The sequence below is a fragment of the Ixodes scapularis genome, unplaced genomic scaffold (genome assembly GCF_016920785.2).
Source record: "Ixodes scapularis isolate PalLabHiFi unplaced genomic scaffold, ASM1692078v2 PGA_scaffold13__105_contigs__length_92229423, whole genome shotgun sequence".
NCBI lineage: Eukaryota > Metazoa > Arthropoda > Arachnida > Ixodida > Ixodidae > Ixodes > Ixodes scapularis.
In genome coordinates, this window is record NW_024609839.1 from 65,244,809 (window position 1) to 65,261,813 (window position 17,005).

At 47.1% G+C, this 17,005-nt stretch overlaps 1 protein-coding gene across 1 annotated transcript; it reads left to right on the forward strand.

Moving 5' to 3' along the window:
- Positions 1-26: 26 nt before the first annotated feature.
- Positions 27-16,746, forward strand: LOC8026340 (vacuolar protein sorting-associated protein 37A). The gene is made up of 11 exons (XM_029966544.4): positions 27-249; positions 662-736; positions 1,411-1,525; positions 4,419-4,507; positions 4,625-4,700; positions 5,090-5,154; positions 8,554-8,681; positions 9,995-10,053; positions 10,691-10,853; positions 12,819-12,868; positions 16,286-16,746. The coding sequence occupies exons 1-11, from the start codon at positions 143-145 to the stop codon at positions 16,358-16,360; spliced, it is 1,002 nt and encodes a 333-aa protein (XP_029822404.3). The 5' UTR covers positions 27-142; the 3' UTR covers positions 16,361-16,746.
- Positions 16,747-17,005: the final 259 nt, after the last annotated feature.

A 17,005-nucleotide genomic window follows, 5' to 3' on the forward strand; every position in this document is an offset into this window, starting at 1 on the left:
ACTGGCGGAGTCTTTTCCGACATGTGATGCGCGATGTGATGTCATCGACGACGGGAGTCGGAGCAGCAGCGGTGTTTGCGTCTGGGCTGCTCATTGTAATCAGATTGGCAGTAATTTGTTTTTTGCCCCGGCTTGCGGAGTGATGTTCCAGGCGATCTTCGGTCGCAGAAGCAGCGAAGTGACTCAGCAATCGCCTTTACTGCTCCAGCGGCAGCGACAAATCGACTCAATCCGCTCCTGCTGTCCCAAGTGAGCTACGACCACCAAATCATTGTCAGCTGTATTCGATTCGGATTGAAGACCATTCTAAAGCATTTCGCCCCCTTTTTACTTGCTCATCACTAATTAGCTTAGTCTGTGCTGCGTACCGACAGCCGTAACGTCCTGTTGGATCGAACGCAGTGGTTCGACGACCAGTTTTAAGCTTCGATCATATCTCTACTCAGTCATAAAGCTCCGTCTAGTTCGGTTCTCTTTCGACGTTTGATTGATTGTAACCGGTTCCCAAAAATGGTTTGAATTTACTCGACAGCTAAGCCAGAAGCCTCGCGTCCTATCGCTCGCTGCACGAGTGATAAAATATTAGTCGCTTTTGTTTTTTTTTTATTGGTCTCTTTCCGCGTTGATCTGTTTGTCTATCTTTCTTTTGCTTTTTTTCCAGCATCGTCGAAGTCCAACCGGACAAAGAGTATCGGATCCCGTTCGTCGCCGATGGGAATTCTTTCGGCTTGGAAATGTGCGTTCCGCCTTGTTACTTTTCTCGCGTGTCTTTTTTTTTTTTTTTTTTTCCTGGTTTTTAGACAAAGGCACGGTTTGAAAGCCGTTGTAAAGCAACTGCAGCGTGCATGTGAGCTTTCTCAAACTGAAGCCAGATTCATAGGATGCTATAACCCCAGAAGCAGGTTTGACAGACGGCCACTGTCTTGATCATAACTGCACTAAGCGGTGAAAGCTTGGGTGATCTCGGTAACTTTGAGCTTGACTGTACCCAAGGCAACGCATCTGTGAGGTGCTGCAGCTTCCAGCACGGCATGCTTGATTCGGTCCCTTCCAGCTAAACGTTTCTTTGTGCTTTCCTGTCATCGAACAGGTTCTTTTGCATGTTTCGAAACGACGCAAACATTCGGAAACCTTTTGCACAAACAATTTCCAATAACTCCTGCAGAAGGCAACTTGCCACTCGCAGTCCTGGGATGTATCTCAACATAGTGACCGCAAGAGTCAATCAGGGTTTAGATTGTACACCCACGTCAAAACTGAATCTCAACGACTAGCAAGCCATGCATGTAATCAGACGTTAAAAGGATTGCCAACGAAGGCTGCATTTGTTTCTGATTCTTTGGGTGCCATGTTGTAGAATGTCACTGGTATATTCTTCGTAGACGAACACACGGCTCCTCCTCTTTGCAGACACCTCCCAAGTGCATTCCCGCACGAATGCCCTGTTCTGAGGGTGTCGCCGCCGGCAACGCATCCCATGTTAGATGAGAGCTACAATGTCACTGGAGTACCGGCCCTCACCGTGGTATGGTATACCATTATGTTTCTTTTTATTTTCTTTACATTGTTATTTTAGAGTGCAGCTCTTGGGCGTCCGCTTCCGGCTTCAGCAGCAAGGCCGTAGGCATAATTGCGCGTTGCATGATGGGACGTTTCCCATAATGACGTCACGTATGACGTTGCGAGGGCAAAATATTCACGCTAAATTCGGCGGGAAAGTTTTCTGCAAAATTTAGCCGGAAAATTTTTCCGATGAATTTAGCAGAAAAAGTTTTCGCTTAATTTGGCGGGGAAATTTTACCTTCGTTACATCTGACGTGACGTGACAAGGGTAAAATTTTCGTGCTAAATTAGGCAGGAAATGTTTCCGCTAAATTTAGCGGGGAAATTTTACCCTCGTGATGTGACGTCACATTATGCTCCCCTCCGTACCCTCCTCCTCTTCAGGAGCTGCACTTTAATTTGGCATTACAGAATATTGTAAACTCTTTCAATTTTTTATCAGGGGTTACCGCAAAGAACAAAACACAAATTGTTTTGAGTATGAAGGCAAATGTGCCTTCATATGTATTACTTAGTGTTCTATTTTGTGTACTGTTGTACTCCTGTGACAGCCCCAACGGACTAAAGGCCCGTTCACACTCTTGCAACCGAGTACGACCGAGAGAGACGAGACTAGTTGAAACCTCTTAAAATTTCTTAGGACGAGAGAACACATTGGCACGCTGGCGCCATCTATGCGGTGACCCTGGAACTGCATTTCAAGAGAGCGAAGGTTTTGCGGGATTTCCGATGTCAAATGTGTGTAATACCTATAAGAAAGGCTCTTTTATAACGTTGCCAAAAGTTTTTCGAGCCAAGAAAGAAAGGATAATGTGCGAGAGAAATAGAAAATATGCTGGACCGCCAAGTTTACACTGCTACGCAATAGATGGCGCCAGTGTGTCCTCTCATTGTTAGAGGTTTCAAGGAACCCAGTTTTAAGAGGTTGCAAGCGTGTGAACGGGCCTTAACAGTATGACTAAATAAAATAAAAATTGAAAAAGAAAAAAAGATGTCTTCGTTTGCGGCACAATTTTTTTCAGTGGGACGCGCCGGTCGACATTGTTTTTGGGCAAAAATATTTTTTGTATAATGCGGCATCCCCCGACAGTACTGTTCGCATATTTTGCACGTTTTCCATTTGCCTTTGACGTGTGGTTTGGAGTTTAAAAGTATAAGAAAAAACAAGTGCCCTAATCGTAGAAACAGCACGAAAGTTTTAAGCTTCGAATGTTTTTTTAGCAAATTTTGAATGAACAACAGTTTAGTGACTCCATCGTGTTACTGTATTCTCGAGCGGCAGTATAAACTCGAGAGAGAGCAGGCGGCACGTTTTTCTACAAAAAAAGTCGAACAAATGAGCGCGCAGGTTCACGGTGCCTCCTCTAGATGCAGGGGTGGAACGGATGCGCCATTTTGCACCAGACGCATGTGTCTGCGCCATCCTGCGCCATGTTGCAGAGACTGTGCCACAGCCAATACCTTGCGCCATTATGCGCCAAATCGCAAAACGTGCGCCAAAAAATTTTTTTATTAGGTCTTGGATTTGGTTTTTATCAACTCGATTGGCAACAATGAGGGCGTTTAGCCTGGTCGGCCTTGCAATCCTTTGTCCTGTTTATTCCCCCTGTGTATCCAGAGTCGGAAGCGCGCGAAAGAACTCGGATTCTGAGCGCTACACCACTTGCGACTGGATTGTTATTCTTCATCCATAAGCGGTTAAGCAAGTCTGCCGAGGTGAGGTCGAGTCGTTAAGCGTCAGATTGCCTGAGGCTCTGCAGCCCGGGATCCGGACATCATCCAGTTGAAAGCAAATGAGCAAAATATTCCTGCTAGTACTTCGTCGTTAGAAGTTAGAACCGCATTCTCGCAAGATAAATCGTGATTTGATAGAACTGAAACGCGGTCGATCCGAAACCTGGCCGTCCAGCAGCTCTTACGCGAGCGGTACATCTGCTCGCAGTACTTTAACCTTGCTCCTGCTTATCGCTTCAAATACGATAACTTTGTTAATCGTAGTCTGCTGCTTCGATATCGAGTTGCAAAATAGGATAAACTTGAAATTTGTTGCCCTGTTCCTTCGTGCAACTGCACGTCCGTTGCATACGCACGTCACGTGGTTCGCACATATAATTACTATGTCGAGCACATGTGGGTTGTGCGATAAGCAGTGCTGGTTTGCATCGTGAGCATCTGAAAGCCACTCAGAAAATATCAAGGACGCTATCTTCAGAAACATAGAGTACTTGCTTTTTGATTCTCATTAAGGCTCACAAAGTTTCAAGTTGTCGCATCTGTTACACTGTTATCCCATCTACATAGGTTCCTAATCACTCATGTTCATCTGTGTTGAAATTGCTCCCGTGCTTGTCTAAGACGCAAATTGAAGTGCAATGAAAACTGATCTGAGCTGCTCCTAGCCTGCTCCAGAACGTAGTTTTAGCTGCTCCCAACCTGCTCCAAAACAGCTGTTTCAGCTGCTCCCGTGGCTGCTCCCAAGTACATTTCATGAGTTCCACTCCTGAGATGGCATTGCTCACGGCAATGAATTTCGGTGGTGGCAATGGCATTGAAAAATCATTTACAAGACAAATAAAAGATGGGAATGAAAGCTTGCCTTTTTTTAGGAGAATGGTGCAGATGGTTTGCGCTTTGGTTGCACGTACAGAGCCAGAGACGCCGACGTTATAACCAGAAACACTTTCGGTGCAATGACGGACCATCGTAATCTAGGTGCAAAGGCTGGGTCCAAGATTCCGAAGATGGACCCACCCGAAACAAAGCACAAATGAAGATTGCCGGCAGGCGAAAGGGAATGCAATGCTCTGGTAACCGATCTGGCAACCCTGGCACTGAAAACCTGCCGTCCCTTGCAGTTCTCCATGCACGTGGACCTGGGCAGGATAATTCAAGGGATCATCATGGAATTCCAGAACCACCCACCGAGGCTGACAGCACCACTCAGGTAAGCCCTTGGTTCCAAAATCGCTCGGTTGAAAGTGCTTGCAGTCAACTTGAAATTCTTCTATGCCAACTTTGTATGGTGACTCGGGACTTTGCCTTGGGCTGTGCCACAAAACAGGGCAGCCGCAACCTTCTCGCCTTCGCCGGCTGTCCGCGGCGTGTACGGTGGGATGAAGCATCCGACAGCCAGTCCGGTAAGGGGAAGCGTTTTGAATGTTTCGACGCTTCAACTTCTTAAAAGAGGGCATCACCCGAAATAGCTGGGTTAACTTTGCCAACATGGTGACAGTTTCAGGAATGTAACATTTTTTTTACATCTTGCAACAACAAAGAGAAAGACGAATAGGTGGCACGCCATTACAAGCTAAAAAGGCAGATTGATATCTCATTGCATTAGTACGAAGTGCCATGACCAGTGTCTGCACTGATCTATCAACCAGAAGATCTGGCTTCGTGTCTCAAGCTAGATCTACCCTGCATCTTTTGTACTTTTTTGTTTCTGTTACAACTGTAATTCATTATGTGTTTTGCCACACAGCCTGATTTGATATATATGGTATTTTTTATATTGTCTTTGCCACAGCCTGCCGGCAGTCCCTTCAAAACTAGCCATGCAGCGTCTCAGTTCTCGCAGCTCGACGGCCTCACGTGAGTGACGCTGCCTGGCTTCGTTCACTTTCCATTCATTCATACTGCTTGACACGGGAACCAATCCTGATTATCAAAGCAGACCCAGTGGTTTTTGTTATAGGAATCACGAAAAGAATATGTACCTGCCAGGTTTTAATTTTTTTATATTCATTAAACTGCAAAGACGTTGATTCCTAAGCATTACGGCAAAATATTGCGTCTGCATTTTATAAGCCGCTTTTAAAAATTTTGTTTTTTGAACTGCGTGAAACTATTGAGGTACACCTTATGGCAGCGTGCGCAACAAAACTGTCATAGTAGCTACGTAAAAAAATTGAATAGATGCTCAACTTTATTTGATCTTCAAATAATAAAAAGGGAGGGATTAAAATATTGGGGTCCTTATTGGCGTTCTCTTGTTAGTGGGACGCCACTACATCACATGATGGGGGCACAGTTTCAGTTTCAAACATATCCGGGTCTTCTGTTGTTAGGTAACCGTCGCAATCGTGCTGCTTGTCCCACCGCGACTCGCATTCGCTATGGTGTGCAGTTGTGTAGCCTCATTCTGGATTAGAATTATAATAAAACAAAAATAGGAAGCAAAAAATATATTAGCTTAAGCGGATTCGAACGCAGAGTTTCCCAAAGTCAGTAGGGAGGAGATACGCGTGCATGTGACCTCGCGACTATCGACTCGCCCGCCATTGGCTGCTTATTTTCGCGGGTATAGTCCTAGGGCATTGTACTAGTTTTACCACGGCCGGCTTCATGGTCGAGGCTTTTTATGAATTTTTCTTTACCGCAATCTTCCTTAGCAGTAACTTGACAAGTTACTGCTGCTCCCGAAGTATGCAAAGGTGATTCATTTCGCTTTATATTTCCAGCCTTTTCGTCCTTTTTCTTGGTGCGAATCAGTAATTTTTTGGTTGAAGCGAGACTGTATTCGTTGTTTGTCGTCTGACGATTGAATTGGGGCGCGGCTCGATTGATCGAAGTTGCAAACAGTTACCTCAAATTGTCTTCTGTAGTACGGCATAGAATAACACGAACGACATATGGCGTTGGCAAACAGCTCAAAACCTAAAGGCCGGCCGCAGAGGTTGGCCATCTTACAAGTATATGTCAAAGCCGGTTGCGACCTGAGCATAATATCAGGCGTCGGATGTCATTCGTTAAATTGCGTGCATGATGTCATTATGGCGCCGCTGTTGGAGCATGTCTGGCGTTCTGGCTTCGTCCATAGTGTCTGGCTTACGTCGCCATCTTGCGCAGATAATAAAAGTACCCTATGGGGAGAGCACGTCTGCTTCTTGTGCAGGAGTTGCGGTGACGTCAGAATGACGCCAAACTCCGATTGGCTCCGATTGAAAGGATAGTGGGTAGTCCTCGATGCAAGATGCCTTGGGGGCTACCCACTATGTTTTTAATCTGCCAATGCAAGTTTGGCATTTTGTTGTCATCGCAGTCCCTGTGCAAGAAGCAGACAAACTTGTGCTCCGCGTTGGTTACCTATCGTGACGTATTTCTAGAACTGAGAAGGAAGCTCCCCTGGAAACCGATATTATCTGTTTTGTATTAGTAAATGAATCTGGACAATCAAAAGAATGAATGTGGGTTGTACCATCAAGGGCCAGGATTCCAAATAGACACGTAGCTTAGGATTTAAAAAAAGAATGTTTTACGACCCCTTTAAAGGGACAATGAAGACTTTTTTTTTTTCTTTTTTTAAATGGTGTTGTTATGCTTCTTGGGAACATAGCATGCTGCCCAATTTAGTGTAGACATTTGTGATGCGTATTTCTGTGCCTACGAAAGAAGTAAAGAAACCGAAACTGAACAATCTCCATTCTCGTTTCTGGGCTTCCGAAAACGGAGGTGACGTAGGGAGTGACGTCAAGTGTGAATAGTCGCTATCGGTAGTATTTAAAAGATCAAGAGTCTGGTTACCGCGGTGGGTTATAGCAGCGCGGTGGCGCGGTCGTTTCGTTGAATCTGTCAATATCGACAGCAATGCCGCTCTTGCGAGCGAGTTCGAGCTTCCGTTCAATGACCCAACACAAACGGAACGGGGGTATGTGTGTGGCGGCCTCCACCATCACCCGACGGAGACCGCCCAGCCGGTAACGAGCGGCCCGCATGCCGAAGTGCCCATAGTTGCTCGTTGGCCGTTTTGCATCCAGCGTAACAAAGAAAAAAAACAATTATGCTGCTTTATTTACAGTTTAGTAATCATTTCCGGTCCAATTTATACTTTTCATAGTTATTCAAGCGGAAATGAAAACAATATTTCTAAAAATCGCGTATTCGACCAATCGCTGACGCGTCTCTTGTGACGTCACGCTTCTTGGCCCCGCATCGGTCACGTGAGCTCCGCTTCTCCTGGCTTCTCCCGCAACTCTCGGGGCGTCGCCCCAGTCGATCCCGGTACGATTATTACCGCGACTGTTTAATTGATTTGCGCGGCATACGAGCGCCGGTTTCGGCTGAAATTTGGGCAACGTGGCCTGAGACGTGCCTGGAACCCAGTTCAATCGCCAAAAAGATATCCAAAATTGCCTTCATTGATCCTTTAATAAAACCGTCATCCACATACACTCCCGGGAGGTGTGTTGTGCGCTTTGTACTGGTCAGCTCTATAATGTCCTCACCATCAAAACTGAAACAAATCGAGAAAGAGTGGCGAGGGTGACCGAAAAACCAATTCTCACCCGCCGTCAACGTGCGAAGGTGACGGTGCCCGACAAAATACGGTCTTGTGACCGCTATTAGTATGTTGAAAGTGAAACTGCTTTTTGGGCTAGTGGATGCCACCGAATTTTAAAGAGGGTCCATTAAAGGGGTACTCCGGCGATTTTTTCATGGTCGCTGATTTGCCTCAAAATTGGCTCATTGCACCGATAGACATGGCTCTACGAGTTCCCCAAGTATTGTGTGAAAAAAAAAAAAAAAAATTCGCGAAGTTATTGAATTTTTGAATTTCGTTTTCATCGTGTTTCTCAAACCGGAAGCCCCTACTGGCAACATTGAAACGTGACGACAGAAATGGGATAAAGTGGGCAGTAAGCCATGTTCCCAACTGATCACAAGACGTTTGATGGTGAGAAAAGAATGTTTGGTAACTGATTCACTGAGAATCACGCAAAAAACACTCTACATTTTCTGTTTAAGGCTAGATGCACGACCTGAAAGTCTGTACCATATGTGACGTCACACCACTGAAGAGCGCGCAAAAATTTGAATGCTGGTTTCGGCATCATCTTCATTTACGGTTTTCTCAATTGCTATTTTGAATTTCTAGAAAATAAATAGCATACCATGACGACTGAAGTCCGGGTAGTCGGAAAATGCAATTTGTGTAGGTAGCTCAACAAACGGCCGGATTACCCCCTTAACCGCCTCCCGTCCTGGCCGCAGAGTGTTGCAGCTGGAAGAACTACTCCGGGACGAAAGCAAGCTCTCCGAGTTTGTGGAGCGCCTGCCGGAGGTCGTCAGGTCGGAGGAGATCAAGCAGCAGATGGTGTTGCAGAACGAAGACCTCGCACGTGAGCAAGCTGTGCCCCTGTCTCCCAAGTGCACCGGAGCGCAGTAGACCTTTTCAGAAATGTGCAATGCCTCCCGTCGTTTCTTTGACGCACTACGGCATTCTGATGACGCATGGAGGAGGTCCCATACATAGATGGAGCAGTTCACGTTTGGTAAAAAAGAAGGAACTGCACTCCCAGGATGTGTAAAAAGTACATCACAATAGCCCCACAATTTTCCTTGCGCTGATTCGATTGCATTCTGTTACAACATACGAAACGTATGACAAGCCCCCTCTTCCCACGAAGCACTCTGCTTGCCATGGTTGGTTGTTTCCTCCTCTCCACTCACCTCTCCAGCGTTCACTCTGCTAAAGTGGAAAGGGAGTGCTTTGTAGGGGGTGCTCGTCCTGCGTCGCCTATGTTTTGCAACGAGCTACAGATCCACCAGAGAAGCTACGCTTTGGCAGAATGACACTTTGCCCATCGCGGCGCTTTAAATCATTGTTGCCAGCTGTCTAAAGCTTTATCCGAAACCGCGTGAGACGCTTCTCCGTTCTCTAGAAATGTCGAAACGGCTGGTGTCGGAGCAATGCGACGCCAGCCGAGCTTCCAGTTGTATTTCTGATTCCTAATGATCCCCAATCGCGTCCACTCTGCACGAGGCACCAAAATGGCGGCGTCCACAAGAAAATTGAGGGATCGGGTGTCGACACACTAGGCGTAGCTTATTAGCGGCTCTGGGTGTCACGTGGTGCCTTTCGAGAAAGGGGCGTCCTGTACCTGTGGTTAAAACTGACGTGCGACCTCAATTTTCTGCGAGGCGGAAAATTTTCTTCAGACTCTCCTCTCTCGCGCAGCAGAGGATAGGGAGGAGGTAGCGACGTTTTGGTAGGGGGGTGGGTGTCGTTTTCTCCCGAATTCGGGAGAATACAAGACCCTGAAAAGGGGAAAGCGATTGCGTACGTCAGCCTCTGACGGCGTCCGGCAAATACGGCTTCGTGTTTTTGTCAGCGAACCGTTGGTTTTTAGGCAGCTCTCTTGGCTTGCAAAACAAGTTGGGTGTGCAGACTTGCCTCGTTTGTTTCGTGAATAGGCCTGAAGAGCTGCTCTCATAGCTCTTCAGTTTAAAGTTTGTAGACTTACTGTGCTGCTTGAAGAGGTAATATTGCTGAGTAAACAACCGAAGACGCTCTCAAGATAGCCCAACAACCGAGTTAGAAGCGTGCATGCCGACAGTAAAGGACTACGGCCGCCGCAGAAAATTATCAGCGCTGCAGAATTTCAGTGACTGGCCACATTGAAGGTGTGCTCTGTTCTCTTTTTTACAACAGGAAGAAGTCTGGAACTCAAACCCATCATGGAAGAGCGGAAGAACTCCTTGTTGCAAAAGGTGAGCCTCGGAATTACAATCGAGGTGTGACGTCCAATATAGACTGTGCGAGGTGACCTTGTAGTGCTTGTTTGTTGCTTACGGGGAATATATCTTTTTACAGTCGGCCTCTGCGCATGCACATTCCTTCTCCCCTGACACTAGTTTCCCACCGGCGCCATTTTCGGAGGGCACTGGCCCGCCCAACCGACATTGTCAGCACTTATCTTTGCGCATATTTTTGCAGACAATTCTACCTAAACGGCACTTGTTACCTAAAAACGGGTCTTTTCCCTCTGTGGATTTGGAGCTATGAGCACTTTTTTGTGCAGAGAGCAAGTTGTCTGCTGTTTGTGCAGGAGTTGCGGTGACGTCAGAACGACGCTGAGCCTTGATTGGCGTTGATTGAAAGGATAGTGGGTAGACCTCAATGCTAGGTGCCTTAAAATCTACCCTCCATTTTTTTTTCCCCCGATTAGTTAATAAGAGCTTGGCGTTTTTACATCATTGCAACCCCTGTATAAGAAGCAGATGAACTTGCTCTCTGCATTGGTATCTTTTTTGGCATGCAAGCACACACTTGTATCCATCTCACCCGAGGTGCAAGCATGGAGCGCTTTTGAGGGAGTTCCGCACAACTCTCTCGTTGCCTTTGCAGGTGGACAAAGTGAACACCCTGAAGGCGGAATTCGAGGCCGGCAGCGAGGTTTTCGAGGTGCACCAGAGGGCATTCCACACGTCGACGCTACAGGACAACCTCAGGGTCGGCGCGCAGGCGGCGGAAGAAGAGTCGGAGACGGTGGCGCAGCAATTTCTCGACGGTGAGTCTCCTGTCGTGTTTCCTCTCCGACCTAAACGAGTTGCTTGTTTGAAAGTGTCTTGCCGCACTATGCCCTAATGTCCCGAGAGACAGCCCACCAAAAAGCGAGGGGAAATTGGGTGAGACTGGGGAGTGGGCTAACTTTCGGTATTCGATTGAGAAACATTTTTTACAGGGGGCACTCCAGTGCTTTTTGTAGAAGCTTGTTTTTGACGACATGTTGTTTGTGGGGCTTTAGCATTGTTCAAGAACTCAGTTGAAAAACTGCCATAGAAGCCTGCTTTCAAAAAGTGTCTCCGATTCATACTCAAGAACCTAACTTGACGCGATCGCAATGCTGCCATTTCTCCCGCAGCAGCCACTCCAGGAACTGCATGGCTGCATACATCGGTTCAGTCGAGTCGCGCAAGGGTCACTGGCGCCATCTCGCAGTGCCATGTCACAGTAGCTATATAAAGCAACTTTTATGTTTTGACTCGCCGCTAAAGTGTGGCACTGTAGTCGTATTGTTTAAGGTCCCTATATACTGAAAGGTAGTGCAAAATATTTTCAGAAGAGAAATTTTTTCCCGCTCATGCCCTTTCCCTCTAAAGGCTACCTCACTTCAACTGGATCGGGTGCGACTCGTGACCGTTACCTCCCCATGAGTCCACGCGATTCGGTCATCTGCTCTGAACTGGCACCATTTTCGTGTGAGGTATGGCAGTGGCTCCGCTGCTTTCGGCCCGGCCATAGGTTGTTTTTTTTAGGCTATCGGCGACTCTGACGTGAGCACCTTTTAAAGCAGTAGCTTTATAGGGCGAACCAATCTCAGGAGTCTCATAAGCACGAAACGTGTAGGTCCGTCACTCCGTAACCGTTAAACGACTTTGAAAAGAAACGGCAACCGGTGCCAGGGATCAAACCCCTGTCACCGGCAACGAAGCCAAGTGCACTGCTGACTGAGCTACGAACCCAGCATGCAGGAACGGGAGGAGCAGAAGCAGGTGGTGTGAGAAAGTGCATAGGTAGAGTGGAGAGGGGTGGAAAGGGCGAGAATGAGAGGAGAAAAAGCAGGTGGTGTAGAAAGACCATGCAGAACAAGGAGGGGTGGAAAGGGTGTGAAAGCATGCTTCCCCTCTTTTGGTGTCCCAAAAAAGTTTAGCACAAAGGCTTTGTATTCAGGTGGTCCTCAAGGGAAGTGCGCACAGCGTCACAGAGAGACAATGGTGCGACGTAATCTGTTTCCATACAAACCCCTGCCCTAGGCACCCCCTTAACTAAGAGCACCACCAACCTTATAAAGTTTCTGCATTTAAACACGCTTGGCAGTGGCCAAACATGCAGCAAATTTTTGTTATTTTGTTTAACACAGGATATGTTATATGGCTGGCTCGTAGCCGTTTCCAGTTACCCGGTCCCTCTAATGGAATAGCACCACACAACAATTTATTGGACATTAATGCTGCATCAGCTTATGGTTGAAGCTTGGGTCTTCACTAGTTGAACATGAGTCCCCAGCCAAATGCTTATACAGCGCTCGTGTCCAGTCTGTGTCCAGGTGCCCTGGCTTTGTTTACCCCTTGTGATCTCGAGTATCGGAAGTTTTTTCAAATACCGAATCTGAAGCAACAAAGACATTACTGACGAGTGTTTTTCCCCAAAGTTTTCCACGCCAAACTATCTAGTACAATTAAACATTGAGTGTGATGTTGGCTGGCCGAATGGGGCAGTCACGAGGTACTTATTGGAGGTTTGAAGATAAAACTATTCTTTGGTATGGTTCTGGAAGTGGATGCAGTTCGTTTGCCAGGATCTTGTTGTTTTGATTTTATCTTATGATCTACTTCGCAGTGTGAACTGCACTTTCCAGAGCTATGTCCTAGTGATGTGTTAAGTTTGCTTTGAAAGAAGTCGATGCCCATTTTTGCTCAAACTCATGTTTTGGCTGTGACAGCAAACTGTTTCTTCTTTGTTTATTCAACAGGCAAACTCAGCACAGATGCATTCCTCTCTCAGTTCATGCCAAAAAGAATGGTAGGTCAACTTTGCTTTAGCAAGTTTAGAAAATTATGGTACTTTACAGTCGTCTACCATTGTTGTTTTCATTGTGACCTTTTAATACCCCTGGGTCCCGCTTAGGTAAACCCCATGCGTTTCCTAAACTGTGAGTCCCTTCCCCTCCCCTTTTGAAAAGTAATGCATTTTGGTGGGGCATTTATCTATCATTAGGTGTTAAAAAATTTCACCTAGTTCGATGCCTGTGACATTTTACTAGCATATTTTTGGTCAATGCAGGCAATGGCATTTGTAAATCATTGGTTGCAAGAAGTCCAGAGACTGGAGATAGGTTATTGTGACCCTCATTTTAGCGTGTGCAGCTAATATGTTAGTCGTAAAAGACCTTTTTCAAAGTTCAGTCTGTTAACTTTGATTGCTATCATCATCTCAGTGTAACGGGCGGCAGCTAGGTGGCGCAAGCTGCCACCCGTTACAAAGGGTATAGCCATTACCATCCATCCATCCATCAGTGTATGGCATTTGTGCCAAGGTAATGGTGGCCTTCTTGAGGCTGTTGAAGGATGAGATTGAAGGTACTACCAGGCTGAAGACATGAGGCCCATATGTTCAAGATGTGAATACAACACGATGCACAAATTAGGTACAATAGTCCATAAGCATTTATTTCAGAGTCTGTTCCAACCAATCCCTTAGTACAAGTTCGGCTCTAAAACCTTTTGATGGCAGAAATTCAATCGAGGCACTTATGGGTAGTTCACTTTGTACTGGGCATTGCTTATGTTCACACCATCGAAACTGAAACAAATCGAGAAAAAAGTATGAGGGGATCAAAGAACCAATTTTCATCTGCCATTGCCGTGCGAAAGTGGCGGTGCCCGTTGAAATGCAGTTTCATTACGGCCATTAGCTTGTCAAAAGAAAACTGCATTTTGAGTCACCAAGTGGCACTGAATTTTGAAAAGGGTCTATTAGTGAAAATCGAATTTGGGGGTTTTACGTGCCAAACCAATGACGGGCATCTGGCACGCCCCAGCGGAGGACTGAGGATTAATTTGGACCACCTCGGGATCTTTTGACGTGCAACCGCAAGCTCGTTTACATGGTGCCTTCTCCACAATAAGCCTCGGTCAGATTGCAGGCATCTCGGCCGGGATTCGAACCCGCCACCTGGGTATCCTTAGACCGGCACTTTGCCTCAGAGCCACCGAGGCGGCTGGTCTATTAGTGAGTGAAAGCACAGTAGTATGACAGTCTTGGCTATCTGGTAACTCTCATTCCCGCGCTGGTGTCTCTCCATAACTCTAAAAACCTGAGAATGAGGGACTGTTTCTACATGCGCCCCTATCTCGGATTTTTTTTATAATTATGAGCAACATACATTTTCTCAAACAAAAATACAGCAAACATTAGGTTATTCCTTATGTGTTCAGATGTTAAAATTTAAAGTTAAACATACTACTCACGTTCAGAAACGAGTTAAACATGATGAACGAAATCTGCTAATGACAGTCGCATGTTTGTATTTTGAATGGACGGCTATATTTCTCGTTCCAAACAGTTGATTTGTTGCCTTCAAAATCAAATTTCTAGCCACAAACAGAATGAGAGCAAAATTTGAAAGAAATTCAGTGCTGCCATCTTTTGGCAGAGCCTCAAACCTTGCGCGGTCTAAGTCGCAAGACCTTCCCTGTCTGAAATGTTTCTACTTGGGCCATCACGAGAGTTTTAAGCAGATATGGCAATTCCCGAAAGCCTGTAATGCATTTCAAAGCTAATGTAGTTTTTACATAGGAGTGTCATTTATCATAAATAAATCACCTGCCAAAAATTTAAAAAATGTAGTGTTGATTACATTGAGCTACAGCCAGTAGCTCAGTGTAATTAATTATCAAGTTTGCGCAAAAAGCTTCAGGATTCAGTTCAGTTGCTGCAGTAAACAACAATACCAAGTTCACTAAAATCTCAATCACGAGAACATTGTTAGCGCCTTTCTAAGACAATGGCATTCAACTAAAGGTCTGTCCACTCGCACACCACGGTGCCAACTCTGTGCCGTTTCGACCGGGCAACGAAGTTGGGATTCACAGCTAACACCATCTTGTGCGGAACGTTCGCAGCTCTGAAACGGTTTGCGGCCTCAATCAATGGATGCGATCTCGAGCTCTAAACGCCCGAGTGCCCCGCCGAACCGCTATGCAATGCCTGTGCCAAGTCGTTCGAAAACATGGCCTGCCCGAATTTGCCCATTTTGGCTACCGGCCGCTTCAACCGTGCTCCATTCGCCCCCAAGCTGCCAGTGCGGTGAGATCTATGCGTTCACTGGACCAATCGACTGCCTGCCTTTTGCCACCCGATCCCGCCGTTTGCGCGGAGACAGATGCACAACCGGTCCAGCGAGGGCGTAGCTTCCTCCGCACTGTCGCCTGAGGGGTGAACGGAGCATAGCAAACGACATGCACGACTTAGTGCTATCTGAGCACCTCGTTGCAAGATATGAATAGGGGAGGACACGCAGCACGGCGAACGCTGCAACACGATCGACCAAATAAAGTCCTATTGGTGTGCACCCAAGTAGCCCGAGCCGACAGTATCTCTGACATCCGAACGGGGCAACAAAAACAAACAAAAAAAGTTGTTTTCATGGCACTTGGCCGGCCACGCGCTCTTTCCGCTCGGAGCGTCTGCGCCGATCTTGGCGGATGCCGACTCGAACGCCGTGCCAGGAATCTCTTCGCTTCGGCGCGTTTGTTAAACCGTCGTTACCGCCGTCGAGGCACGAAACTAGGGTCAGGGACGAAGCAGTCTCCAGGCAACACAGCTAGCGCAAGTGCCAAGTTCTACACGACGTGGCGCACCCAGAAAACGACTTTAAAGAAACAGGCACGTCTCCTACGGAAAAGCGTGAAAAAGCGGGCCCGCGACGGACCGCCATTCGCCGCATGTCGAGGAGCTTTCTGGTGGCGCCACTTGCAACCGAGGAAAGGAGAGGACTTTATCTGGCGGCTGCGACATGCGCAGTGTCCGCACCTATATATACACCTTACACCGTGCTCAGCACCGAGTCGGTGCCGACACTACAGTCATCGACAGGGAGGGAACGGCAGGAAACGTCTTTCTAACACCGGGCTTCCAGCGCGTGCTTTGTGCCTTCTGCCACGGTATAGCTACGTGCCTGCAGGTAGCCATACACACACACACGCATTGTCGAAGGTAGGAAGCTCGCGCTGGAGGCGGGACGACCGGAGCTCCTGCCCGTCGGTCTCGGCTCGTCAGCTGCTGGCACTTGTGCAGCCAACCTAGTACCATTTCTGCACCGTACGTGCGAAACACGACTATTGTCACGCTTCGAGGGTCCCTTTCACACTTTGCAATTTTGAGAAGTTGCACAGTACGCGCGCTGAAACCTATTCTCCTCTGTGCTGTCTTCAACAGCTGAGTCACACGAGGAGGGCAAAAGAAGAGAAGCTTCACTACCAGCTGCAGGAACTTCACAGGACTGGATTCTGAAGAAGTCGCAAAGACCGGTCGCTGCCACGAAGGTGACCGTGGTCCGCGTCGGATACCGGCGGTCCGAAAGAAAACATGAAAAACTCGGTGGTGCTTCTGGGAACCAGGGAAGACTGGAACCCCCTTTTGCCCGCGCTTGCTCGACTGTACATATACTTAGCCGCCGACTACAGGCTGACGCGACTTTGCCGGCCGCTACTCTCAAGTGGCCTTTTTGTAAGACGGTAACCAACTGCTACTGTAAATATCTAGCCAAACGAATGTTTGTATTTATAAAAAAAAAAGGAAGGGAGGGGGGAGGAGTCGGAAAGAAGAAACAAGAAAAAAACAGTTGTTTGTGAATTTTTCTTTTTGTACGGTAATAAACGTTAACTCGGCGTACTGCACCCCCCGTTCCATCGTCTGCTTTCGCATAGAGGTACTAAATGAGCTAAGCTTGGAGTATTGTAACTCATTCCCCGATTCCCCTGTGGAGCCGCCATTTTGGCGATTAGTGCAGGGTGGGCGGAAATGGCAATTGGTGCAGACATCGCTGTGCCCCGTCGCAGATCATTCCAACATTTCTGGAAGACAAAAAAGCGTTTACTGCCATTTCAGAATAAAGCTTCAGACGAATGGCAACAATGATTTTAAGCTCAAAGACGG

Excerpts from the sequence above, each read along its gene's own strand:
- LOC8026340 (XM_029966544.4), top strand. The coding sequence starts at position 143 with ATGTTCCAGGCGATCTTCGGTCGCAGAAGCAGCGAAGTGACTCAGCAA. Across the intron at positions 737-1,410 it reads AATTCTTTCGGCTTGGAAAT|ACACCTCCCAAGTGCATTCC; the intron begins GTGCGTTCCGCC and ends TCCTCTTTGCAG. Across the intron at positions 4,701-5,089 it reads AGCATCCGACAGCCAGTCCG|CCTGCCGGCAGTCCCTTCAA; the intron begins GTAAGGGGAAGC and ends TCTTTGCCACAG.